The sequence below is a fragment of the Anas acuta genome, unplaced genomic scaffold, assembly GCF_963932015.1.
Source record: "Anas acuta unplaced genomic scaffold, bAnaAcu1.1 SCAFFOLD_344, whole genome shotgun sequence".
NCBI classification, from domain to species: Eukaryota; Metazoa; Chordata; class Aves; order Anseriformes; family Anatidae; genus Anas; species Anas acuta.
This window is the reverse complement of record NW_027076194.1, coordinates 4,424-30,936: the sequence shown is the minus strand read 5'-3', so window position 1 is coordinate 30,936 and position 26,513 is coordinate 4,424. Positions and strand designations below refer to the sequence as shown.

The 26,513-nt window shown below is 56.7% G+C and overlaps 2 protein-coding genes across 5 annotated transcripts; both read right to left on the bottom strand.

Annotated features, from left to right (window-relative positions):
* On the bottom strand, window positions 1-26,513 carry AHNAK (AHNAK nucleoprotein). Of its 4 annotated transcripts, none has more exons than XM_068668542.1 (6): window positions 26,437-26,513; window positions 19,227-19,308; window positions 18,972-19,125; window positions 18,543-18,730; window positions 16,359-18,233; window positions 1-16,295 (listed from the first exon to the last, which is right to left on the bottom strand). In XM_068668542.1, the coding sequence occupies exons 3-6, from the start codon at window positions 19,123-19,125 to the stop codon at window positions 795-797; spliced, it is 17,718 nt and encodes a 5,905-aa protein (XP_068524643.1). In that variant the 5' UTR covers window positions 19,227-19,308; window positions 26,437-26,513; the 3' UTR covers window positions 1-794. The 4 variants fall into 4 exon arrangements, with proteins under 4 accessions (XP_068524643.1, XP_068524644.1, XP_068524642.1 ...); XM_068668543.1 differs by having other exon boundaries at window positions 1-16,735; window positions 16,841-18,233; XM_068668541.1 differs by having other exon boundaries at window positions 1-16,805; window positions 16,848-18,233.
* LOC137849064 (uncharacterized) lies at window positions 19,223-21,059 on the bottom strand. Its single transcript, XM_068668544.1, has 4 exons — window positions 20,690-21,059; window positions 20,296-20,457; window positions 19,270-20,173; window positions 19,223-19,226 (listed from the first exon to the last, which is right to left on the bottom strand). Exons 1-4 carry the CDS (start codon window positions 20,814-20,816, stop codon window positions 19,223-19,225), a joined length of 1,197 nt encoding a protein of 398 aa, XP_068524645.1. The 5' UTR covers window positions 20,817-21,059.

Here is a 26,513-nt window from a genome sequence, read left to right as displayed (position 1 = left end):
CACGGTTAATAAACTTTTTATTTGCATTTTACATTCTCCGTTAATTTCCCAATAAAGTGCTGAAAGGGCGTTGGTTTTATTTTTATATATATTTTTTAAAAAACTTTTTGCTTTTTTATCCTTTTTTTATTTTTTATATTATTCTTTTTTAAATCCTTTGCTTTCCCCCCCCCCCTTTTGTAACTCCAACCTCCGCTTGTCAAAAACCAGGAATTCCACAGAAAAAAAAAATAAAAAAAAAATAACAGAAATTGGGATTTAACACAAAAATTCGCCCCCGGAGGCCGCCGCGTGAGGCATTTCCCTGCGGCCAGCCCCTGTTACCCGATGCCGGCGCCCTTTTGCGCAACCCAACCACGGGATTATTTTCCTTGTGTTTTTTTTTTTTTTCCATCGCCTCGTCGTTGGTTTTTTTTATTTTTTTTTATTTTTTTTTCCCTTCCTCCCCCGCTGACGAGCCCGAAAAGAAGCGGAAAACAAAACTAAAAAAACCCAACTCCCCGCCAAAAAAAAAAAAAAAACAAATAATAAAATAAAAAAATAAACACGTTTCCATGAACCAAAACACTGAAGAGAACGAGCAAAGAACCTGGGAGGGAAATAGGCATTTTGTTTTTTTTTTTTTTATCAAAATAGCTCGAAATATCAAATAGTGAAGGGCGAAGCGCGCGGCGCCGGGCGGCCTCCGTCCACCGCCCGGCCTTAATTGCTGTCGGAGGCGTCGTTAAGCTACAAAACCTATGTACAGCCCCGGGCGGGCGACGTATGTACACGGGCGCCTATCTACAACGCCGCTACTCCTTCCTCTTGGCCACCGTCAGCTCCACCGAGGGCATGCGGACCCCGATCTTGGTGGTGCTGTCGGTGCTGGAGGAGGAGGAGAGGCGCGAAGGCTTGGCGGCCTCCTCGTCGCTCCCCGTCACCTCGTAGGAGCCTTTCGTCTTGGAGCCCATGCCGCCGAACGTCCCGAATTTCATCTTGGGGGCTTTGGTTTTGGCGGCCCCTTCCATCTCCAGGGTCCCCGTGGGGCTGGAGTGGGCCGAGCGGTCGTCGCTGAAGGACGAGGAGCGGTGGCGCGCCTTGCGGCTCTTGAAGAGGGAGAATTTGCCCTTGGCCGTCGTCCCCTCGTCCAAGTCCCCCTCCACCGAGCCCAAGCTGGCCTTGGAGGCCTTCAGGTCTACCCCGTGGGCCGGCAGCTCCGGGGACCCCGCACCCCCCGCGCTTTTCCCCTTGGCCTTGGAGAAGTTGAACTTGGGCATCTTGATCTTGGACTTCTTGGCCTTGCCGTCCTCCGCTTCGGGCTCCTGGAGGCTGACGTCGGCCCCGGGGAACTCCACGTCCACCCCCACCTCCCTGCCCTTCACTTCGGGCTCAGAAAAGACGAATTTGGGCATGCGCAGCTTGGGGAAGGACACTTTCCCCAGGCTGCCCTCCGCGCTACCCTGCGGGACGCCCACCGTGACCTTGGGGCCGGCAAGGTGGAGACCACCGCCACCAGCCACGCTGGCCTCTCCGGCAACGGCGGCGCCACCTTTGATTTTCGGCCCCTTGATGTTCAATTTGGGCGCAGACACGTCCAAGGACGGCCCCTCGAGGTGGAGGCCGGCGCCGGGCTCCTTGATGTTTGGTCCTTTCAGCTTCAGGTCGACGTCGGGCGAGGAAACGCCGGGGGATTGCAGCTGAATTTGAGGCCCTTTCAATTCCAGCTCTGCTCCTTCCGACCCGGCCCCCGAGCCCTTCAGCCCTCCTCGGACCTGCGGGGCTTCGATGCTGACGCCCGCATCCGCCCCGTTGATTCCAGGGCCAGAAATACCAAACTGGGGGAGTTTGAGGGACGGGAGCTTGATGGTGCCGCTCAGGTCTTCAAAGCCAACCTCTGCCGCCCCCACCGAGGCGATGGGGGACTTCACGTCGAGGCCTCCCTTCAGGTTCACATTGAGATCCGGGGCCGAAACGTCCACCGAGGGTCCTTTGAGACCGATGTCGGGGGCGCCAAGGTGGAGATTTGCACCCGGGGCTTTCACATCTGCCTCCAGCTGCGGGACGGAGCATTCGATGCCTCCCTTCACGCCCAAGTCCGGGGATTTGAGTTTGGGCATCTTCAGTTTTCCTCCAAAGCCTCCAACGCTGACGTCCGGTGCGCCCAGGCTGACGTTCGGCCCTTCGACACCCAGATCGCCCTTAATTTTTGGTCCTTTCAGGTTTCCATCAAAATCGGGTCCGGAGACATGCGGGCCTTTCAGCTTGGCATCAACACTCGGCAGGCTCACGCTTCCTCCCACGCCTCCGGCCGAGATACCCAAGCTGGCATCGGGGACGTCCACCCCGAGCCCCATTTTCCCCATCTTCAGCTTTCCCTCGGGACCTCCCAGTTCCGCCGTGGGGACGCCGACTTCCACTTTGCCTTTTGGTCCTTTCACGTTGAGGTCAAGGTCTGGCACCGAGACGGAGGGAACGGCAACGTCGACGCTGGCGCCCTTCAGGTCTCCTTCCATTTTCAAGTCCCCGCCAGGAAGTTTGAATTTCGGTGTCTTCAGGTTCACGTCGGGAGCCTCCACATCCACGTTGAGACCCGGGCCTTTGACCTCCAGCTCCGGCGCTTTGAGTTTCCCTTCGACTTCTGGGACCGTAACGGAAGCGTCCCCTCTGAACCGGTGCGATTTCAGATCAAACTCAACGTCTGGGAAGGAGATCTTCCCAAACATCGGCTTCTTCCCTTTGGGGGACTTCACCGCAGCGTCCCCTTTTATCGTCACGTCGGGGCCAGCCACGCTCACGTCCAGGTCGGGAGACTTCAAGCTCGCGTCCAGCTCTCCACCGGGCGCGTTCACCTCAAAGCCGCCTTTCTTGCCTTTGACTTTGGGGCCGCTCATGTGAAGTTTCGGCATCTTGAACTTGCTCTTCTTGCCCTTTCCAGAGATGCTGATGTCGGGCGACTCCACGTTCAGCTCAGCCTCTGGGAAATCCACCTCGGCCCCCGGGACCTTGACGTCTGCCTTGGGGCTCTTCATCCCAAACCCAAACTTTGGCTTCTTAAACTTGTGAAGTTTGACATTGGCCTCCGGACCTTCGATGTTCAGGTCGGGACCCTCAACATCGACCTCAGGGCTTTTGATCCCCAATTCGGGCCCTTTGATGTCAATGTCGGGACCCTTCAGGTTGCCTTCTATCTTCGGGGCCGAAAGGTCGAAGCCTCCCTTGGTTTTGTGGCCTTTCAAATTCAAATCGATCTCGGGCATGGAGATTTTAGGCATGTTCATGTGCATTTCTGGCATCTTCACTTTAGGACCTTTCAGTTTGCCTTCCGGACCTTCGATACTCACATCCGGGACGCTGATGTCTACCTTGGGGCCCGAAAGGTCAACTTCTGCCTTGGGCAGGTTCACGTCCACGTCAGGACCTTCCCCTTTGAGGCCGAATTTGGGCAGCTTCATCTTAGGCATCTTCAGTTTTCCCTCCGGACCTTCAATGTCAACATCTGGGCACTCGATATCGACTTTGGGGCCCTTGATGTCAACCTCAGGACCCTTCAAACCTCCCTCCAGCTTCGGGCCCTGGATGTCAGCATCGCCCTTCAGCTTCAGCCCCTTTAGGTTCAGGTCTATCTCTGGCATGGAGATCTGGGGTGTCTTGATGTGCATTTCTGGCATCTTCATCTTGGGCCCTTTCACTTTTCCGTCTGGCCCTTCGATGTTCACGTCGGGTGCCTGGATGTCCAATTTGGGGCCTTTGATGTCAATGTCCGGGCACTGCAGGTCCCCTTCCACCTTGGGGAGAGACACGTCCACGTCTCCCTTCACTTTGGGGCCCTTCAGATTGAAGTCAACGTCGGGCATGGAGAACTTGGGCGCCTTGATGTGCATTTCGGGCATCTTGAATTTCGGGCCTTTGAGTTTCCCTTCCGGACCTTCAATGGACACACTGGGAGCATCGAGCTCTATTTTGGGGGCTTTCACATCAATCTGGGGGGCTTTCAAATCACCTTCAAGCTTGGGGCCAGAAATATCTACGTCCCCTTTCAGCTGAGGCCCCTTGAGGTTTAAGTCAACATCGGGCAGGGAGACCTTAGGAGCCTTAATATGCATTTCGGGCATCGCAAATTTGGGACCTTTGAGCTTCCCATCCACACTGAGATCAGGACCCTCCACCTCTAGGCTGGGGCCCGAAATGTCCACATCTCCCTTCGGGAGGTTCACATCCACATCCACCCCCTCCCCTTTAAAGCCAGGCATGGAAAATTTCGGCATTTTGAACTTGGGCAGCTTGAATTTACCCTCCGGGCTCTCAATGTCAACATCGGGGGCCCCAATGTCCAATTTTGGAGTGCCCACACTGACCTCGGGACCTTTCAGCTCACATTCCACTCCTGGCGCCGACATGTCCAAGTCACCTTTGACTTTGGGGCCTTTCAGGTTCAGATCGAAGTCTGGGGCGGAGATTTTAGGAGCCTTGATGTGCATCTCTGGCATCTTGAACTTGGGGCCTTTCAGCTTCCCCTCAGGGCCTTTGATGTCGATGTCAGGGGCCTCGATCTCAACTTTGGGACCTTCCAGATCAGGTGCAGAAACCTCCACGTCTCCCTTCAGCTTCGGGCCCTTCAGATTGAAGTCAACGTCAGGCATGGAGATTTTGGGCGTCTTGATGTGCATTTCGGGCATCTTAAACTTGGGGCCTTTCAACTTCCCCTCAGGGCCTTCAATGTCCACCTCCGGACCTTCTATGTCCACCTTTGGGCCAGAAACATCAAATTCTCCTTTTGGGAGGTTCACGTCCACCTCAGGGCCTTCTGCTTTGAAGCCCGGCATGCCAAACTTGGGCATTTTGAACTTGGGCATCTTGAATTTTCCTTCAGGACCATGAACGTCCACATCTGGTACGTCAATGTCCACTTTGGGGCCCTTGATGTCAACTTCTGGCCCTTTCAGCTCACCTTCCACCTTGGGAAGCGATACGTCCACGTCTCCCTTCACTTTGGGGCCCTTCAGATTGAAGTCAACGTCAGGCATGGAGAACTTGGGAGCCTTGATGTGCATTTCGGGCATCTTGAACTTGGGGCCTTTCAACTTCCCTTCAGGGCCTTCCAGTTCAACGTCAGGAAGGTCCACGTCCACTTTGGGGCCTTTGATATCGATTTCAGGGCCCTTCAGGTCACCTTCCACCTTGGGGAGAGACACGTCCACATCTCCCTTCACTTTGGGGCCCTTCAGGTTCAGATCGATGTCAGGCATGGAGATTTTGGGCGTCTTGATGTGCATTTCAGGCATCTTGAACTTGGGGCCCTTCAACTTCCCCTCAGGACCTTCAATGTCCACCTCCGGACCTTCAATGTCCACCTTTGGGCCAGAAACATCAAATTCTCCTTTGGGCAGGTTCACGTCCACCTCAGGGCCTTCTGCTTTGAAGCCCGGCATGCCGAACTTGGGCATTTTGAATTTGGGCATCTTGAATTTTCCTTCAGGACCATGAACGTCCACATCAGGAGCCTGAATGTCCACCTTGGGGCCTTTGATGTCTACCTCGGGGCCTTTCAGCTCGCCTTCAACTTTAGGGAGAGACACGTCCACATCTCCCTTCACTTTGGGGCCCTTCAGATTGAAGTCAACGTCAGGCATGGAGAACTTGGGAGCCTTGATGTGCATTTCGGGCATCTTGAATTTGGGACCCTTCAACTTCCCTTCAGGGCCTTCCAGCTCAACGTCAGGAAGGTCCACGTCCAGTTTAGGGCCTTTAATGTCAACATCTGGGCCTTTCAGGTCGCCTTCCACCTTGGGGAGAGACACGTCCACATCTCCCTTCACTTTTGGGCCTTTTAGGTTCAGATCAATGTCAGGCATGGAAATTTTAGGTGCCTTGATGTGCATTTCGGGCATCTTGAACTTGGGGCCCTTCAGCTTCCCTTCGGGGCCTTCGAGCTCTACATCAGGAAGATCCACATCGACCTTGGGACCTTTGATGTCGATTTCAGGGCCCTTCAGGTCGCCTTCCACCTTGGGAAGGGACACGTCAACGTCTCCCTTCACTTTGGGACCCTTCAGGTTCAGATCAAAGTCCGGCATGGAGATCTTGGGGGCTTTGAAATGCATGTCGGGCATCTTAAATTTGGGACCCTTCAACTTCCCTTCTGGACCCTCAAGATGGATATCTGGGGCGTCAACATCCAGCTCAGGACCTTTAATATCAACTTTCGGCCCTTTCAAGTCACCTTCCACAGACGGCACAGACACGTCCACATCCCCCTTCACTTTTGGGCCTTTCAGGTTCAGATCAAAGTCTGGCATGGAAATTTTGGGTGCCTTAATGTGCATCTCCGGCATCTTCAGTTTGGGGCCTTTCCACTTGCCTTCTGGTCCTTCAATATCCACATCAGGAACATCTACGTCTATTTTGGGTCCTTTCATTTCCAGCTCAACTCCTTTCAAATCGCCTTCCACCTTGGGAAGGGACACGTCCACATCTCCCTTCACTTTGGGGCCCTTCAGGTTCAGATCAATGTCGGGCATGGAGATTTTGGGCGCCTTGATGTGCATTTCGGGCATCTTGAACTTGGGGCCCTTCAGCTTCCCCTCGGGACCTTCAATGTCCACCTCAGGACCTTCAATGTCCACCTTTGGGCCAGAAACATCAAATTCTCCTTTGGGCAGGTTCACGTCCACCTCAGGGCCTTCTGCTTTGAAGCCCGGCATGCCGAACTTGGGCATTTTGAACTTGGGCATCTTGAGTTTACCCTCCGGGCCATGAATGTCCACGTCTGGCATGTCAATGTCCACTTTGGGACCTTCAACATTGATATCGGGAGCCTTAAAATCTCCTTCTAGCTTTGGAGCAGAGACATCTATGTCTCCTTTCAGCTTGGGACCTTTGAGGTTCAGGCTTGTGTCAGGCATGGAAATTTTGGGAGCCTTTATGTTCATTTCAGGCATTTTAAACTTGGGGCCTTTCCATTTTCCATCTGGCCCTTCCACCTCCAGGTCAGGTGCGCTGATGTCAACCTTTGGCCCTTTGATATCAATTTCTGGCCCGCTCAAGTCCCCTTCCAGTTTTGGCACGGAAAGATCGACATCCACGCCTCCCTTCACCTTGGGACCTTTCAAATTCAAGTCAAAGTCCGGCATGGAAATATTGGGAGCCTTGATGTTCATTTCTGGCATTTTAAATTTGGGGCCTTTCACCTTTCCTTTGGGACCTTCAATGTCAACGTCTGGAACCTCCACGTCCACTTTCGGACCTTTCAAATGCAACTCGGGTCCCTTCAGATCTCCCTGGGGAAGGGACACGTCCACATCTCCCTTCACTTTGGGGCCCTTCAGGTTCAGATCGATGTCGGGCATGGAGATTTTCGGGGTCTTGATGTGCATTTCAGGCATCTTGAAATGGGGCCCCTTCAACTTCCCCTCCGGCCCTTCAATGTCCAGCTCTGGACCTTCAATGTCCACCTTGGGACCCGAAACATCCAGGTCTCCCTTGGGAATGCTAACGTCCACTTCTGGCCCCTCAGCCTTAACCCCGGACACTCCAAATTTGGGCATTTTGAATTTGGGCATTTTGAGTTTTCCTTCAGGACCGTGAATGTCCACATCGGGTGCCTCGATGTTGACTTTGGGGCCCTTGATGTCCACCTCGGGGCCTTTCAGGTCCCCTTCCAACTTGGGGCTGCTGAGATCTAGCTCTCCTTTCAGTTTGTGCCCTTTCAGATTTAGCTCCACGTCTGGCATTGAAACTTTAGGTGAGGAAATACTCAGGAAAGGCATTTTAAACTTTGAGCCTTTCGATTTTGCCTGCACATCAACATCGGGAGCTTGAACGTCAACTTTAGGACCCGATATTTCAACGTCTGGCTTTTTAAGCTTTACATCCACCTCAGGGCCTTGCACTTTAGGCCCAGAAAAGCCGAATTTAGGCAGCTTAAACCTGGATTTTTTGCCCTTTCCTTCTATATCAAGCTTTGGTGCCTCAGCCTCAAATTCTGGCCCTTTGATGTCCAGCTTAGGACCTTTCAGCTCAGCCTCAATTTTGGGAACAGAAGGGTCAACATCAGCCTTCACTTTAGGGCCTTTCAAATTAAGGTCAATGTCTGGCATGGAGATTTTAGGAACATTGAATTGCATGTCAGGTTTCTTAAATTTAGGGCCCTTTATTTTTCCTTCTGGACCTTCTATGTCCACATCAGGAACACTAATGTCAACCTTTGGACCAGAAATAGAGACATCAGCTTCCGGGAGGTTCACATCGACCTCTGGGCCTTCTGCTTTGAGGCCGGGCACCCCAAACTTGGGCATTTTGAACTTGGGCATTTTTATTTTACCTTCTGGCCCATGAAGGTCCACATCTGGTACGTCAACGTCCACCTTGGGGCCCTTGATGTCCACCTCGGGGCCTTTCAGCTCACCTTCCACCTTGGGAAGAGACACGTCAACGTCTCCCTTCACTTTGGGGCCCTTCAGATGGAAGTCAACATCAGGCATGGAGAATTTGGGTGCCTTGATGTGCATGTCGGGCATCTTGAACTTGGGGCCTTTGATCTTCCCTTCAGGGCCTTCAAGCTCAACATCAGGAAGGTCCACATCGACCTTGGGTCCTTTGATATCGATTTCAGGGCCCTTCAGGTCACCCTCCACCTTGGGGAGAGACACGTCCACATCTCCCTTCACTTTGGGGCCCTTCAGATTGAAGTCAACGTCAGGCATGGAGAACTTGGGCGCCTTGATGTGCATTTCGGGCATCTTGAACTTGGGGCCTTTCAACTTTCCTTCAGGGCCTTCCAGCTCAACGTCAGGAAGGTCCACGTCCAGTTTAGGGCCTTTGATGTCAACATCTGGGCACTTCAGCTCTCCTTCCACCTTGGGAAGGGACACGTCCACATCTCCCTTCACTTTGGGGCCTTTCAAGTTCAGATCGATGTCAGGCATGGAGATTTTGGGCGTCTTGATGTGCATTTCGGGCATCTTGAACTTGGGGCCCTTCAGCTTTCCCTCGGGACCTTCAATGTCCACCTCCGGACATTCTATGTCCACCTTTGGGCCAGAAACATCAAATTCTCCTTTGGGCAGGTTCACGTCCACTTCGGGGCCTTCTGCTTTGAAGCCGGGCACCCCAAACTTGGGCATTTTGAACTTGGGAATCTTGAATTTTCCTTCAGGACCATGAACGTCCACATCTGGCATGTCAATGTCCACTTTGGGGCCCTTGATGTCCACATCGGGGCCTTTCAGCTCACCTTCCACCTTGGGGAGAGATACGTCCACGTCTCCCTTCACTTTGGGGCCCTTCAGATGGAAGTCAACATCAGGCATGGAGAATTTGGGTGCCTTGATGTGCATTTCGGGCATCTTGAACTTGGGGCCCTTCAGTTTACCCTCGGGACCTTCAAGCTCAACATCAGGAAGGTCCACATCGACCTTGGGACCTTTGATATCGATTTCAGGGCCCTTCAGGTCACCTTCCACCTTGGGGAGAGACACGTCCACATCTCCCTTCACTTTGGGGCCCTTCAGATTGAAGTCAACGTCAGGCATGGAGAATTTGGGAGCCTTGATGTGCATGTCGGGCATCTTGAACTTGGGCCCCTTCAGCTTCCCTTCAGGGCCTTCCAGCTCAACATCAGGAATGTCCACATCCACTTTGGGGCCTTTGATATCGATTTCAGGGCCCTTCAAGTCACCCTCCACCTTGGGAAGAGACACGTCCACGTCTCCCTTCACTTTGGGGCCCTTCAGGTTCAGATCGATGTCAGGCATGGAGATTTTGGGCGTCTTGATGTGCATTTCAGGCATCTTGAACTTGGGGCCCTTCAACTTCCCCTCGGGACCTTCAATGTCCACCTCCGGACCTTCAATGTCCACCTTTGGGCCAGAAACATCAAATTCTCCTTTGGGCAGGTTCACGTCCACTTCAGGGCCTTCTGCTTTGAAGCCCGGCATGCCGAACTTGGGCATTTTGAACTTGGGCATCTTGAATTTTCCTTCAGGACCATGAACATCCACATCTGGCATGTCAATGTCCACCTTGGGGCCCTTAATATCCACCTCAGGGCCTTTCAGCTCGCCTTCAACTTTAGGGAGAGACACGTCCACATCTCCCTTCACTTTGGGGCCTTTCAGATTGAAGTCAACGTCAGGCATGGAGAATTTGGGTGCCTTGATGTGCATTTCGGGCATCTTGAACTTGGGGCCCTTCAGTTTCCCCTCAGGGCCTTCCAGCTCAACATCAGGAAGGTCCACGTCCAGTTTCGGGCCTTTAATGTCAACATCTGGGCCTTTCAGATCACCCTCCACCTTGGGGAGAGACACATCCACATCTCCCTTCACTTTGGGGCTTTTCAGGTTCAAATCAAAGTCTGGCATGGAGATCTTGGGGGCTTTGAAATGCATGTCGGGCATCTTGAACTTGGGGCCCTTCAATTTCCCTTCTGGGACTTCAAGCTCTACGTCAGGAGCTTCGATGTCCAGTTTAGGACCTTTGATATCTATCTCGGGGCCTTTCAGGTCACCTTCAATCTTGGGAGCAGAAACATCCACATCTCCCTTCACTTTGGGGCCTTTCAGGTTCAAATCGATGTCAGGCATGGAGATTTTGGGCGTCTTGAAGTGCATTTCTGGCATCTTGAACTTGGGGCCCTTCACCTTTGCTTCTGGACACTCTAGGTCAACATCAGGGAGGTCCACATCAAGTTTAGGGCCTTTGATGTCAACTTCTGGGCCTTTCAGGTCTCCCTCTACCTTGGGAAGAGACACATCCACATCCCCCTTCACTTTGGGGCCTTTCAGGTTCAGATCAAAGTCCGGCATGGAGATCTTGGGGGCTTTGAAATGCATGTCGGGCATCTTAAATTTGGGACCCTTCAGCTTTCCTTCTGGACATTCGAGTTCAATATCTGGGGCCTCTATGTCTACTTTGGGACCTTTTACGTTAACTTCTGGCCCTTTCAGGTCACCTTCTAGCTTGGGAACAGAAACATCAACGTCTCCCTTCACTTTGGGGCCTTTCAGGTTCAGATCAAAGTCTGGCATGGAGATCTTGGGAGCCTTAAAATGCATGTCAGGCATCTTAAATTTGGGACCTTTCATCTTCCCCTCTGGGACCTCAATATCAACATCAGGAGCTTCAATGTCCAGTTTAGGACCTTTGATATCTATCTCGGGGCCTTTCAGGTCACCTTCAATCTTGGGAGCAGAAACATCCACATCTCCCTTCACTTTGGGGCCTTTCAGGTTCAAATCGATGTCAGGCATGGAGATTTTGGGCGTCTTGAAGTGCATTTCTGGCATCTTGAACTTGGGGCCCTTCACCTTTGCTTCTGGACACTCTAGGTCAACGTCAGGAAGGTCCACATTGACCTTGGGACCTTTGATGTCAACTTCTGGGCCTTTCAGGTCACCCTCCACCTTGGGGAGAGACACATCCACATCTCCCTTCACTTTGGGGCCTTTCAGGTTCAAATCAAAGTCCGGCATGGAGATCTTGGGGGCTTTGAAATGCATGTCGGGCATCTTAAATTTGGGGCCCTTCAGCTTCCCCTCTGGGACTTCAATATCTACGTCAGGAGCTTCAATGTCCAGTTTAGGGCCTTTGATATCGATTTCAGGGCCCTTCAGGTCGCCTTCCACCTTGGGGAGAGACACGTCCACATCTCCCTTCACTTTGGGGCCTTTCTGGTTCAAATCGATGTCAGGCATGGAGATTTTGGGCGTCTTGAAGTGCATTTCTGGCATCTTGAACTTGGGGCCCTTCACCTTTGCTTCTGGACACTCTAGGTCAACATCAGGGAGGTCCACATCAAGTTTAGGGCCTTTGATGTCAACTTCTGGGCCTTTCAGGTCTCCCTCTACCTTGGGAAGAGACACATCCACATCCCCCTTCACTTTGGGGCCTTTCAGGTTCAAATCAAAGTCTGGCATGGAGATCTTGGGGGCTTTGAAATGCATGTCGGGCATCTTAAATTTGGGACCCTTCAGCTTTCCTTCTGGACATTCGAGTTCAATATCTGGGGCCTCTATGTCCACTTTGGGCCCTTTAAGTTCCAGATCGGCCCCCTTCAATTCACCTTCTATTTTCGGTACAGAAACATCCATTTCTCCTTTCATTTTGGGTCCTTTCAAGTTGAGGTCCACATCAGGCATAGAAAATTTCGGTGCCTTAATATGCATATCGGGCATTTTCATCTTGGGTCCTTTCCATTTGCCCTCAGGACCTTCAATGTCAACATCAGGAACATCAACATCCAACTTTGGGCCTTTAATATTCAAGTCGGGTCCTTTCAAGTCTCCCTCCAATTTCGGGACAGAAACATCAACACCCCCCTTCACTTTTGGGCCTTTCAGGTTCAAATCGATGTCGGGCATGGAGATCTTAGGAACGTTGAAATGCATCTCAGGCATCTTAAATTTAGGACCTTTAACTTTCCCTTCAGGACCTTCAATGTCTACACTCGGTGCCTCAATATCCATCTTCGGGACAGAAACATCAATATCTCCTTTTGGCAGGTTCACATCCACCTCAGGGCCTTCTGCTTTGAAGCCCGGCATGCCGAACTTGGGCATTTTGAACTTGGGCATCTTGAATTTTCCTTCAGGACCATGAACGTCCACGTCTGGTACATCAATGTCCACCTTGGGGCCTTTAATATCCACTTCGGGGCCTTTCAGCTCACCTTCCACCTTGGGAAGAGACACATCCACATCTCCTTTCACTTTGGGGCCTTTCAGATTGAAATCAACGTCAGGCATGGAGAATTTGGGTGCCTTGATGTGCATGTCGGGCATCTTGAACTTGGGGCCCTTCAGCTTCCCCTCAGGGCCTTCCAGCTCAACATCAGGAAGGTCCACATCGACCTTGGGACCTTTGATATCGATTTCAGGGCCCTTCAGGTCGCCTTCCACCTTGGGAAGAGACACGTCCGCGTCTCCCTTCACTTTGGGGCCTTTCAAGTTCAGATCGATGTCAGGCATGGAGATTTTGGGTGCCTTGATGTGCATTTCGGGCATCTTGAACTTGGGGCCCTTCAACTTCCCCTCGGGACCTTCAATGTCCACCTCCGGACCTTCAATGTCCACCTTTGGGCCAGAAACATCAAATTCTCCTTTGGGCAGGTTCACATCCACCTCAGGGCCTTCTGCTTTGAAGCCTGGCATGCCAAACTTGGGCATTTTGAACTTGGGCATCTTGAATTTTCCCTCAGGACCATGAACATCCACGTCTGGGACGTCAATGTCCACCTTGGGGCCCTTAATATCCACCTCAGGGCCTTTCAGCTCGCCTTCAACTTTAGGGAGAGACACGTCCACATCTCCCTTCACTTTGGGGCCCTTCAGATTGAAGTCAACGTCAGGCATGGAGAACTTGGGTGCCTTGATGTGCATTTCGGGCATCTTGAACTTGGGGCCCTTCAGTTTCCCCTCAGGGCCTTCCAACTCAACATCAGGAAGGTCCACGTCCAGTTTGGGGCCCTTAATGTCAACATCTGGGCCCTTCAGCTCTCCTTCCACCTTGGGAAGAGACACATCCACATCTCCCTTCACTTTGGGGCCCTTCAGGTTCAGATCAATGTCAGGCATGGAGATTTTGGGCGTCTTGATGTGCATTTCGGGCATCTTGAACTTGGGGCCCTTCAGCTTCCCCTCAGGACCTTCAATGTCCACCTCCGGACCTTCAATGTCCACCTTTGGGCCAGAAACATCAAATTCTCCTTTGGGCAGGTTCACGTCCACCTCAGGGCCTTCTGCTTTCACTCCTGGCATGCCGAACTTGGGCATTTTGAACTTGGGCATCTTGAATTTTCCCTCAGGACCATGAACGTCCACATCAGGAGCCTGAATGTCCACCTTGGGGCCCTTGATGTTCACCTCGGGGCCTTTCAGCTCACCCTCCAGCTTAGGCATGGACACGTCCACATCTCCCTTCACTTTGGGGCCCTTCAGGTTCAAGTCAACGTCAGGCATGGAGATCTTGGTTGTCTTGATGTGCATTTCAGGCATCTTGAACTTGGGGCCCTTCACCTTCCCTTCTGGCACCCCTATGTCCACCTCCGGACCTTCAATGTCCACCTTTGGGCCAGAAACATCAAATTCTCCTTTGGGCAGGTTCACGTCCACCTCAGGGCCTTCTGCTTTGAAGCCCGGCATGCCAAACTTGGGCATTTTGAACTTGGGCATCTTGAATTTTCCCTCAGGACCATGAACATCCACATCTGGTTTGTCAATGTCCACTTTGGGGCCTTTAATGTCAACATCTGGGCCCTTCAGCTCCCCTTCCAGCTTCGGAGCTGAGACGTCAACGTCACCTTTCATTTTGGGGCCTTTCAGGTTAATGTCCACGTCAGGCATGGAGATCTTGGTTGTCTTGATATCCGGCATCTTGAATTTGGGACCTTTCAGCTTCCCTTCGGGACCCTCCACGTCAACAGTGGGGACCTCAACATCTACTTTAGGTCCTTTAATGTCTATTTCTGGCCCTTTCAGATCTCCTTCTATCTTCGGAGCTGCAATATCCATTTCTCCTTTCACTTTGGGTCCCTTCAGGTTCAGATCTACATCAGGCATGGATATTTTAGGTGTTTTGATGTTCAGCTTTGGCATCCTGAATTTGGGCCCCTTCCATTTTCCTTCCGGCCCCCCAACCTCCACGTCTGGCATTTCGATATCTGCCTCTGGCCCTGAAATATCTATGTCTCCTTTTGGCAAGTTTACATCGATGTCGGCGCCCTCTAATTTCGGGCCGGACACGTTAAAATGAGGCAATTTCATCTTGGGCGTTTTTAGTTTGGCTTCTGGACACTCCAGGTTGACATCTGGGACCTCGACGTTTACGCTCGGACCCTTAATATTAATGCCAGGCTCTTTCAAGTCACCCTCTATCTTTGGAGCAGAAACATCCACCTCTCCCTTTATTTTAGGTCCCTTTACGTTCAGATCTACGTCCGGCTTGGATATTTTTGGTCCCTTGATATTCAGCTTTGGCATCTTAAATTTGGGGCCTTTAATTTTCCCTTCCGGACATTCCAACTCAACCTCCGGCATATCAACATCCACTTTGGGCCCTTCCACATCTATTTTGGGTCCCCTGAGGTCTCCAGAGACCTTCGGACCAGAAATATCCACATCTCCTTTCAGTTTGGGGCCCTTCAAGCTAAGATCTACATCTGGCATGGAGAGTTTTGGTGTCTGAACGTTTAGTTCCGGCATCTTAAACTTGAGACCTTTTCCTTTTCCTTCTGGCCCCTCAATGTCCACATTTGGCATGTTGATATCTACCTTGGGAGCAGAAATATCTACCTTGGGACCAGAAATATCAACTTTGGGAGCAGAAATGTCCACCTCGCCCTTTGGAAGCGACACGTCGACATCTGGGACCTCTCCCTTCAGGCCGGGCACCCCAAACTTGGGCATTTTCAGTTTGGGCATTTTCAGTTTACCTTCTGGGCCGTGAATGTCCACGTCTGGTGCTTCAATGTCAACTTTGGGGGCTTTGATGTCAAGTCCGGGGGCTTTGACATCAAGTCCAGGGGCTTTGATGTCGAGTCCAGGGGCTTTGAGCTCTCCTTCCAGTTTTGGGACGGAAACATCCACATCTCCTTTCACTTTGGGGCCTTTCAGGTTCAAATCGATGTCAGGCATGGAGATCTGGGGGGTCTTGAAGTGCATTTCGGGCATCTTCACCTTGGGACCCTTCACTTTTCCTTCTGGGCCTTTGATGTCCACGCTTGGCACGTCAATATCAACTTTGGGAGCAGAAATGTCCACCTCGCCCTTTGGAAGTGACACGTCGACGTCTGGGACCTCTCCCTTCAGGCCGGGCACCCCAAACTTGGGCATTTTCAGTTTGGGCATCTTCAGTTTACCTTCTGGGCCGTGGACGTCCACGTCTGGTGCTTCAATGTCGACCTTGGGGCCTTTGAGGTGTAATTCGGGACCCTTCAGATCAGCACCCATCGTGGGGATGGAAACATCCACGTCACCCTTCACTTTGGGGCCTTTGAGGTTCAGATCCACATCTGGCAGGGAGACCTTGGGTGCTGTGATGTGCATCTCGGGCATCTTCACCTTGGGGCCCTTCACTTTTCCTTCTGGCCCCTCAATGTCTACGCTTGGCATGTTGATGTCTACCTTGGGAGCAGAAATGTCCACCTCGCCCTTTGGAAGTGACACGTCGACGTCTGGAACCTCTCCCTTCAGGCCGGGCACCCCAAACTTGGGCATTTTCAGTTTGGGCATTTTCAGTTTACCTTCTGGGCCATGGATGTCCACGTCTGGTGCTTCAATGTCAACTTTGGGGCCTTTGATGTCAAGTCCGGGGGCTTTGATGTCAAGACCAGGGCCTTTGATGTCAAGTCCAGGGGCTTTGACATCAAGTCCGGGGGCTTTGAGCTCTCCTTCCAGTTTTGGGACGGAAACATCCACATCTCCTTTCACTTTGGGGCCTTTCAGGTTCAAGTCGATGTCAGGCATGGAGATCTGGGGGGTCTTGAAGTGCATTTCGGGCATCTTCACCTTGGGGCCCTTCACTTTTCCTTCTGGGCCTTTGATGTCCACGCATGGCACGTCAATATCAACTTTGGGAGCAGAAATGTCCACCTCGCCCTTTGGAAGCGACACGTCGACGTCTGGGACCTCTCCCTTCAGGCCGGGCACCCCAAACTTGGGCATTTTCAGTTTGGGCATCTTCAGTTTACCTTCTGGGCCGTGAATGTCCACGTCTGGTGCTTCAATGTCAACTTTGGGGCCTTTGATGTCAAGTCCGGGGGCTTTGACATCAAGACCAGGGCCTTTGATGTCAAGTCCAGGGGCTTTGATGTCGAGTCCAGGGGCTTTGATGTCAACTCCGGGGGCTTTAATGTCAAGTCCGGGGCCTTTGAGCTCTCCTTCCAGTTTTGGGACGGAAACATCCAGGTCCCCTTTCACTTTGGGGCCTTTCAGGTTCAAGTCAACGTCGGGCATGGAGACCTGGGGGGCCTTGACGTGCACCTCCGGCATCTTCACTTTGGGGCCTTTGACATCGATGTCGGGCACGTCCATTCCCAACTTGGGGCCTTCAACACCAAACTGAGGCCCTTTCAAGTGGCCACCTATTTTGGGGACAGAAACGTCCATTTCTCCTTTGAGTTTGGGTCCCTTCACGTTAATGTCCACATCGGGCATCGACACCTTGGAAGGCGCCGATATGCCGGGCCCTTTCAAGTAACCTTCTGGGCTTCCAAATTCAGCGCCAGGACCCTTCACGTCCACCTTGAGCCCCTTCGTGACAGAGCCAAGTCCTTTGGCGTCCCCTTCTACCGCGACACCCAGATCTCCCTTCACGTGGGGGCCTTTCAGGTTCAGGTTCACGTCCGACAGAGAAATTTGGGGCGTTTCGGACTTTTTGAACATCGGGCCTGCCCACTCTCCTTTGACAGCCACCCCAGGAGCGCCGACGTCTACCTGGCAGGGCCCCACCTTCCCCACCTCCACGGCGGACCCTTCTGCGGTGAATTTCGGGAGGGCCACGTGCGGCATTTTGACGTGGCCGCCTCCGACGTCTACGTTGGCCGAGGGCGCGCCGACGTCTACGTTGGCCTCGAGGCCGGGCCCTGCAGCAGCGAACCCAAATTTGGGCATTTTCAACACGGGAATCTTGACTTTCCCCACCGTTCCGGCGTCGCCCGCTGGACCTTCGGTGGCGGGCAAGGAGACGTCCAGGCCGGGCGCTTTGATCCCTCCGTGGAATTGGCCGTCCACGCCAGAAACGTGCATTTTCCCCTCCATTTTCCCCTCCATCCCAGGGCCTTTGAGGTGCAAACCTGCCTCCGGGCCTCCCATCTGTCCGTTCGCATCAAGCCCAGGCCCCGGCAGCTCCACCGTAACAGCTTTTCCAGTTTCTCCAGCAGGAAGGCGGCTCCCCGGCAGCTTCAAGTCCATCTGAGTCCTTGGGTGCTTCCCGACCTCGCCGAGGTGGACGTCCAGCTGCTGGGGGCCCCCGGAGGAGCAGGAAGCCCCCGGAGATGCCCCTTTGAGCCCCGTGCTCCAGTCCAGGGTGGGGGACGGAGCCTGGCCCGGGATGCGGACCTTGAAGTCCGGGCCCACCACGTTGATGTCTCCGGCCCCGTCGCGCCCGCCCACGTCCACGGTGTAGGCCGTGACCTTCCTGGTGACCGTGATGGTTCTGCTCTGCGTCCCGCCGCACTCCGTCTCCACCGTCTCCTCCGACCTCAACCGGGGCTTGATCTTCGTCGTGTAGATCCGCCGGTACTCCTCGTCGTCCCCGCTCTGCCAACCGAGAGACCCCCGTCAACGCCAACGCCATCACCACCACCACTGCCACCACCAACGCCACCAACGCCACCACCAACACCACCGCCATCACCACCAACATCAACAATGCCAACACCACCATCACCACCACCGCCACCACCACCGCCACCATCACCATCACCACCACAACCATCATCATCATCACCACCAACGCCACCACCACCACCACCACCGCCACCACCACCATCACCACCACAACCACCACCAACGCCACCCCCACCACCGCCACATCCTCCCGGCCTCGCCCCGTGCCACGGCACTCACCAAGACCACCTCCGCGCCTCCGGCCCCGAAGGCCTCGTGCGCCCAGGACTGCCCCGGCAGCGGCGAGCGGTCCCCCTTGCGTTGCAGGCGCAGCCCCACCGTGTGGTGCCCCATGCTGTTGAGCAGCTGCGCCACCTCGCCCGACTGCAGGTTGTCGAAGTAGACCGTGGCGCTCACGATCTGGTCCCCTGCAAGGGCCGAGAGAGGGTTGGAAGGGGGCGAGACCCCCCTCATCCCCCCCAAAAAACGCCCCCTTCCATCCCCACCTTGCGAAAGGAGCGCTTTGAGCACTCGGACAGGGCTGAGACCCCCCCCAAAACGTCCCCTTCGCCTTCAACCCCTACACCTTGCGAAGGGCCCGACCAAAAACCTGTATTTTTTTTCCCCCCAAAAAAAAAATAGAAACAAGACCGTTTCCCGGCACGGCACCTTCCTTCACGACGCCCATCTTGGCGGCGGGGGAGTTCTGCTGCACTTGCTTGACGAAGACGCCGTCGTCCGTCTGGTCGATGGTGATGCCGTGGGAGCCGCTGCCCTGCCAGTTGGGCAGGAGGATCTCCCGGGTCTCCTCCTCCATCTCCATCTGCGGGGCGGGAGGAGGAGGATGAGGATGAGGAGGATGAGGAGGAGGAGGAGGGGGCCGAGAGGATGAAGAGCTGAAGCCCCCCCCCGTGTCCCGCTCACCTCGTTGGGATGCCGCTCCTGGCCGGATCCCTCAACCCTTCGCTCGCGGGCCTCTCGGCGGCCTTCGGGTCCCTTCGTGTCCCTGGTGGAGCAAGAGGAGAGGGCCCCGTCACCCCCCCGGTTTTGGGGGGATTTGGGGGGTTTTGGGGGGATGGCGGCGCAGGAACGGGTGGGGGCACCATGGGTTGGGCCAATGGAAGGCCCCTCACTGCCAACGAGGAGCACCGTCATCATCATCATCGGCAGCAAGGCCAGCGTTAGCAACGCCATCGGCGTCAGCGTTATCAGCACCATCCTTATCAACATCACCATCGGTATCACCAATATTGCCGTTATCAATATCATTAATATCATCGTTATCAGCACCATCGTTATTAACATTAGCGTTGGCACCGGTATCACCAATATCACCATCATCAATGTCATCAATATCATCAACATCATCATTATCAACATCACCATGGGCACCATCAGCACCAGTATCACCAGTATCACCATCATCGATATCATTAATATCATCATCATCACCATCGTTATCAACATTGCCATCGGCACCGGTATCACCAATATGGCCGTTATCAATATCATTAATATCATCATCATCATCACCATCGTTATCAACATCACCATGGGCACCATCGGCACCAGTATCACCAGTATCACCATCATCGATATCATTAATATCATCATCATCACCATCATCGTTATCAACATCGCCATCGGTACCATTAACACCAGTATCACCAGTATCACCGTCACTGATGTCATCAGTGCCATCATCATCACCGCCATCGTTATCAACATCGCCACCAGCACCATCAGCACCAGTACCACCAGTGTCATCGATGACATCGTCACCATCATCACCAGCACCAGCATGGCCATCATCATCGCCATGGCCTTCATCACCACGACCATCATCATCACCCCATGGCCACCATGGCCACCTTCATCACCATCATCACCATCACTAGCCCCACCAGCACCAGCACCACCAGCACCATCACAACCATCATCATCATCACCCCCACCATGGCCACCATGACCTTCATCACCACCCCATGGCCACCATCATCACCATCACCAGCATGGCCATCGTCGTCATGGCCTTCATCACCATGACCACCATCACCACCATCACTAGCCCCACCAGCACCAGCACCACCACCATCATCATCATCACCCCCATGACCATCATCATCATCACCACCCCCACCATGGCTACCATGACCTTCATCACCACCATGACCATCATCATCATCATCACCCCTACCATGGCCACCATGACCTTCATCACCACCATGACCATCATCATCATCACCACCCCTACCATGGCCACCATGACCATCACCATCAGGACCATCATCATCATCATCATCATCACCCCCACCATGGCCACCATGACCTTCATCACCATCACCTTCACCATCATCATCATCCCCTCCCCCCATGGCTACCATGACCTTCATCATCATCACCCCCATGACCATCATCATCATCAATCATCATCATCATCATCATCGCCCCTACCATGGCCACCATGACCTTCATCACCATCACCTTCACCTTCACCACCACCATCATCATCATCCCCCCCCCATGGCTACCATGACCTTCATCATCATCACCCCCGTGACCATCATCATCATCATCACCCCATGGCCACCCATGGGCGCTCAGTGGGCTCGCACCCGCTGTTGTCCTCAAAAAAAGGCCAAAAAAAGAGATTCATCCTCAAAAAAAAAAGAGAGGTGAGGCCCCTGCTCTGTTCCCTGCAAGCTCCAGGCAGAGTGGAAAAATAAGGGAAAAAGGGAAAAAGGGGAAAAAGGGAAAAGAGGGAAAAGGGAAAAAAAGGGAAAAAAGGGAAAAAAAGGGAAAAAAAAGGAAAAAAAGGGAAAAAGGGGAAAAAAGGAGGAAAAAGGGGGAAAAAGGAAAAAAGGGGAAAAAGGGGAAAAAAAACAAAAAAGGAAAAAACCCAAAAACCAACAAAATAACCCCAAAACCTCCCAGCGGGGGGGGCACCGAAAGGGGAAGCCGAGGCCGGGGAGGAGGCTTTGGGGTTTTTTTGGGGGGGCCGTTTTTGGGTTTCTTTCTTTTAATTTCCCCTTTTCCGCGGCCGCAAAGCCTCGGGGGTGGAGGCCGCCCCCGCGGACGGGCTGCGGAGGCACTGGGAGGCACTGGGAGGGACTGGGAGGCACTGGGAAGCACTGGGAGGCTGCAGAGGCACTGGGAGGCACTGGGAGGCTGCGGGAGGAACTGGGAGGGACTGGGAGGCACTGGGAGGCTGAGGGAAGCTCTGGGAGGCTGCAAAGGCACTGGGAGGCTCTGGGAAGCACTGGGAGAGACTGGGAGGCACTGGGAAGATGCAGAGGCACTGGGAGGCACTGGGAGGGACTGGGAAGCACTGGGAGGCACTGGGAAGCACTGGGAGGCTGCAGAGGCTGAGGGAGGCTCCCGGAGGCTGTGGGAGGCACTGGGAGGGACTGGGAGGCACTGGGAGGCCCAACTGGTTTGTGAGTCAGGGCGAGGCCCCGCGGGCTGGGCGCGGAGCCGGGGCTGACTCAGAGCCCCCCCCCCCCCCGGGGGGAGCCTTCGGCCTCCTCCTCCTCCTCCTCCTCCTCGGCCTCCGCCCCGGCGGGGAGCACCCAAGGGTGCTCCCCCCCCCCCAGCAGCACCAAAAGCCCCCTCCCCAAATTCAGGAGCCCCCACCCAAATTCAGCAGCCCCCCCCCCCAAATTAAGGAGCCACCTCCCCCAAATTAAGGACCCCCCCCCCAAAATTAAAGAGCACCCCCACCAATTCAGGACCCCCCCCCCAATTAAGGAGCCCCCCCAAATTCAGGAGCCCCCTCTCCCAAATTCAGGGACCCCCCCCTAAAATTAAGGAGCCCCCCCCCCAAATATCCCCATGCCCTGGGTGGGGTGGGGGGGGCCCGGGGGGGGGCACCTGGCGGGCACGCGGCAGCTGCTGCTATTTTGGGGGCCCCACGTGCTGCCCCCGCCCCTATTTTTAGCCCTGGGCCCCCCCCCGGTGTCCCTTGGGTGCCCCCCCCACGGTGTCCCCTGGGTGCCCCCCCCCCCAGGGTCACCCTATGGGTGTCCCGTTCCCCCCCCCCCCCCCGATGTCACCCCAGCACCAATGGGTGACTCGGGGGGGGAGCACCCATGGGACCCTCAGCATGGGGGGGGCACCCATGGGACCCACGGCACTCATGGCACCCATCGAACAAGGTGGGGCACCCACGGAACTCCCGGCACCAGGGGGCACCCATGGGACCCACGGCACTGGGGGGGGCACCCATGGGACCCATGGGACCGAGTGGGGCACCCATGGGACCTACAGCACCGGGGGGGCACCCATGGGACCCACAGCACCCATGGGACCCACGGCACCGGGTGGGGCACCCACAGGACCCCCAGCACCCATGGGACCCACGGCACCTATGGGACCCATGGCAGCAGGGGGACACCCTTGGGACCCACGGCACCCATAGGACCCATGGAATAAGGTGGGGCACCCATGGGACCCATGCACTGGGGGGGCACCCATGGGACCCACGGGACCGAGTGGGGCACCCATGGGACCCACAGCACCCCAAAGGACCCCAAACAGCACCCACGGCACTGGGGGGGCACCCATGGGACCCACAGCACCCATGGGACCCACGGCACGAGGTGGGGCACCCACAGCAGCACCCACGGGACCCACGGCACCCACGGCAGCACCACGTGGGCTGCAGGACCCACAGCACCCACGGCACCGCGGGTGGGGCGCCCACGGCACCCATGGGACCCACGGCACCGGGTGGGGCACCCATGGGATCCACAGGACCGGCGGCACCGGGTGGGGCACCCACGGCACCCACGGGACGGACGGCTCGAGGTGGGGCACCCACGGCACCCCAAACAGCACCCACGGCACCGGGTGGGGCACCCCCAGCACCCACGGGACCCACGGCACCGGGTGGGGCACCCATGGGATCCACAGCACCCATGGGACCCACAGCACCCATGGGACCCACAGCACCCATGGGACCCACGGCACCGGGTGGGGCACCCACGGCACCCCCAGCACCTGGTGGGGCACCCATGGGACCCACGGCACCCACAGCAGCGCTGGGTGGGCTGTGGGACCCACGGCACCCATGGGACCAAGAGGGGCACCCATGGGACCCACGGCACCGGGTGGGGCACCCATGGGACCCACAGCACCGGGGGGGGCACCCATGGGACCCACAGGACCTACGGCACTGGGTGGGGCACCCACAGCACCCAAGGCACCCACGACACCCCACAGGACACCAAACAGCACCCACGGCACCCCCAGCACCCATGGGACCCACGGCACCCATGGGACCCACAGCACGAGGTGGGGCACCCACGACACCAGGGGGGGAGCACCCCCAGCACCCATGGGACCCACAGCACCCATGGGACTCACGGCACCCCCACAGGGACCCCGAACAGCACCCACGGCACTGGGTGGGGCACCCACAGCACCCACGGCACCCACGAGACGCACGGCACGAGGTGGGGCACCCATGGGAGCCACGGAACGAGGTGGGGCACCCACAGGATTCCCGGCACCCGGGGGGGCACCCATGGGACCCACGGCATCCCCAGCACCCTTGGGACCCCCCAGCACCTTTGGCTTCCCCCAGCACCCAAGGGCCCCTCCAGCACCCATAGGACCCCTCCAGCACCTAAGGGTCCCCCCCAACACCCACGGCACCCCTCCAGCACCCAAGGGACCCCCAGCACCCTTGGGACACCCCCAGCACCCAAAGGCTGCCCCAGCCCCACCATGCACCCTTGGGCCCCCCCAGCACCCCCAGCACCAAGGGCCCCCCTAGCAACCTTGGGACCCCCCCCAGCACCCCCAGCACCCAAGTGCCCCCCCCATCACCTTTACCCCCCCCAGCACCCTTGGGACCCCCCTGGTACCCACGGCACCCAAGGGCCCCCCCAGCACCCAAACGCCCCCCCCATCACCTTTACCCCCCCCCAGCACCCTTGGGACCCCCCCAGCACCCAAGGGCCCCCCCCTCACCTTTGCGCCCCCCCCAGCACCCTGGGGCCACCAGAAGCTGCTGAGTCTGATGGGGTGGGGGGGGGTGGGGGGGGGTTGGGTCAAGTCAATGCCCCCCCCCCCCCAGCCCCACCCCCCCCGGCCCCCCCCGCCCCCCCCCCCCCCGGTACCGGTCGGACCGGCCCCGCCCCCGCCGCTCCCCGACCGGTTCCGCCGGCACCGGCTCAGCCCCGGGGCCACCGCGGCGCCGGGGGGGGGCAGGGGGGGGGCGGGGGGGGGGCAGGAGGGGGGGGGGAGGGGCAGCCCCATGGAATGGGGGGGGGGGGGACACCCATGGGGGGGCAGAGCCATGGGGGGGGACCCATGGGGGGGGCAGCCCCATAGAAAAGTGGGGGGGGGGGCAGACACATGGGGGGGGCACAGAGACATGGGGGGGGGACACCCAAAAAAGGGGGGGCCCATGGGGGGGGGGGGCATGGGGGGGGCATGGGGCAGCCCTATAGAAAAGGGGGGGGCATGGAATGGGGGGGCAGACACATGGGGGGGGCACAGAGACATGGGGGGGGGCAGCCCCATGGAATGGGGGGGGGACACCCATGGGGGGGACACTCATGGGGGGGGCACAGCCATGGGGGGGCATGGGGCAGCCCTATGGAATGGGGGGGGACACCCATAGAGGGGGGAGACATGGGGGGGGGAGTCCTACGGGGGGGGGTCACGGAGGTGTGGGGCAGCCCCATAGCAAATGGGGGGGGGCAGACACATGGGGGGGGGCAGCCCCATAGAAAAGGGGGGGGGGACCCGGAGAAAGTGGGGGGGGTCCCACAGAATGGGGGGGGGCAGAGCCATGGGGGGGGGAGTCCTATGGGGGGGGACCCATGGGGGGGACCCATAGAAAAGTTTTGGGGGGGGGACCCACAGAAATGGGGGGGGTACCCATGGGGGGGGGGGCAGCCCCATAGCAAAGTGGGGGGGCAGCCCCATAGAATGGGGGGGGGCAGCCCTATAAGTGTGGGGGGGGGCAGTCCCATAGAGGGGGGGGGGCAGCCCCACCCTGCCCCATAGCGAGCACGTGGGGGGGGGGACAAAAATGTGTGGGGCAGAGCCGGGACCCCCCCACGCCCCCCCCAACCCCCCCCCACCCCACAGAGCCCCCCCCGGGGTGTGGGGGGGTCACCCACGAACACGGGGGGGGGGGTCACGGACACGGGGGGGGGCACAGAGAAATGTGTGGGGCAGCCCCAAAGTTCCTATGGGGGGGGGGGTTATGGGGGGTCCCCTCCTATTCGGGCCCCCCCCCATTAAATAAAGCCCCCCCGTGGGTGTGGGGGGGGGACACGCGTGGGCCCCCCCCCCCCCGGGCTGGGCGCGGCGGCGCCAACGGGACACGGGGGGGGGGGGGGGGGGGAAAGGGGGGGGGGGCCACGCCCTGCGCGCTCCCGAACCGCGCGTGACCGCGGGGGGGGGGCAGGGAGGGGCCGGGACCCCCCCCCAAAAAAAATCTGGGCCCCCCCCTAAAAAAATCCGAGCCCCCCCCCCTAAAAAAAAAGGGACACGCGTGGGACGCCCACGGGGGGGGGGGGGGGAGAAGGGACACGAGGGGGGGGTAAAAGGGGAGGGGGGGGTAAAGGGGGGGGGGGTCCTAAAATCCCCCCCCACGGGATGGGGAAACGGCGCAAAAAAAGCGACGAAACAGCCCCAAAACAAGCCCCGAAGTGGCCGAAACCGCCCCAAAAGGACCTCGAGCCCCCCCCGCCCCAAAAACTACCAAAAAAAGATCAAAAAGAGCCCAAACCCCCAAAAAACACCCAAAACCCCCCCAAAAGGACCCAAAGCCCCTAAAAATTACCCCAACTCCCCCCAAAAAAGACCCCAAACCCCCAAAAAGACCCCAAACAAGCCCCCAAAGTGCCCGAAACCCCCCAAAAAGACCCAAACCCCCCAAAAAGGACCCCAAAAAGACCCAAAAAGACCCCAAAACCCCCAACCCCCCCCAAAAAAATACCCCCCCCCAAAAAAAGACCCCAAATCCCCTCAAAAACTCCCCAAAACCCCTCGACCCCCCCCCAGAAGCCCCCGTTTTTTGGGGATTTTTTGGGTTGTCCCGGGGGGGGTCCGGGGGGGTCCCGGGAGGTTTTTTGGGGGGTCCCGGGGGGGTTTTTTGGGGTGCCCCCCCCCGTACCTGGCTCAGCGGCGCTGCCCGGCCATGGCCCCGCTGCGGAGTGGCCGCGCCCCGCCCGGGGCTGGGCTCTTGTAGGG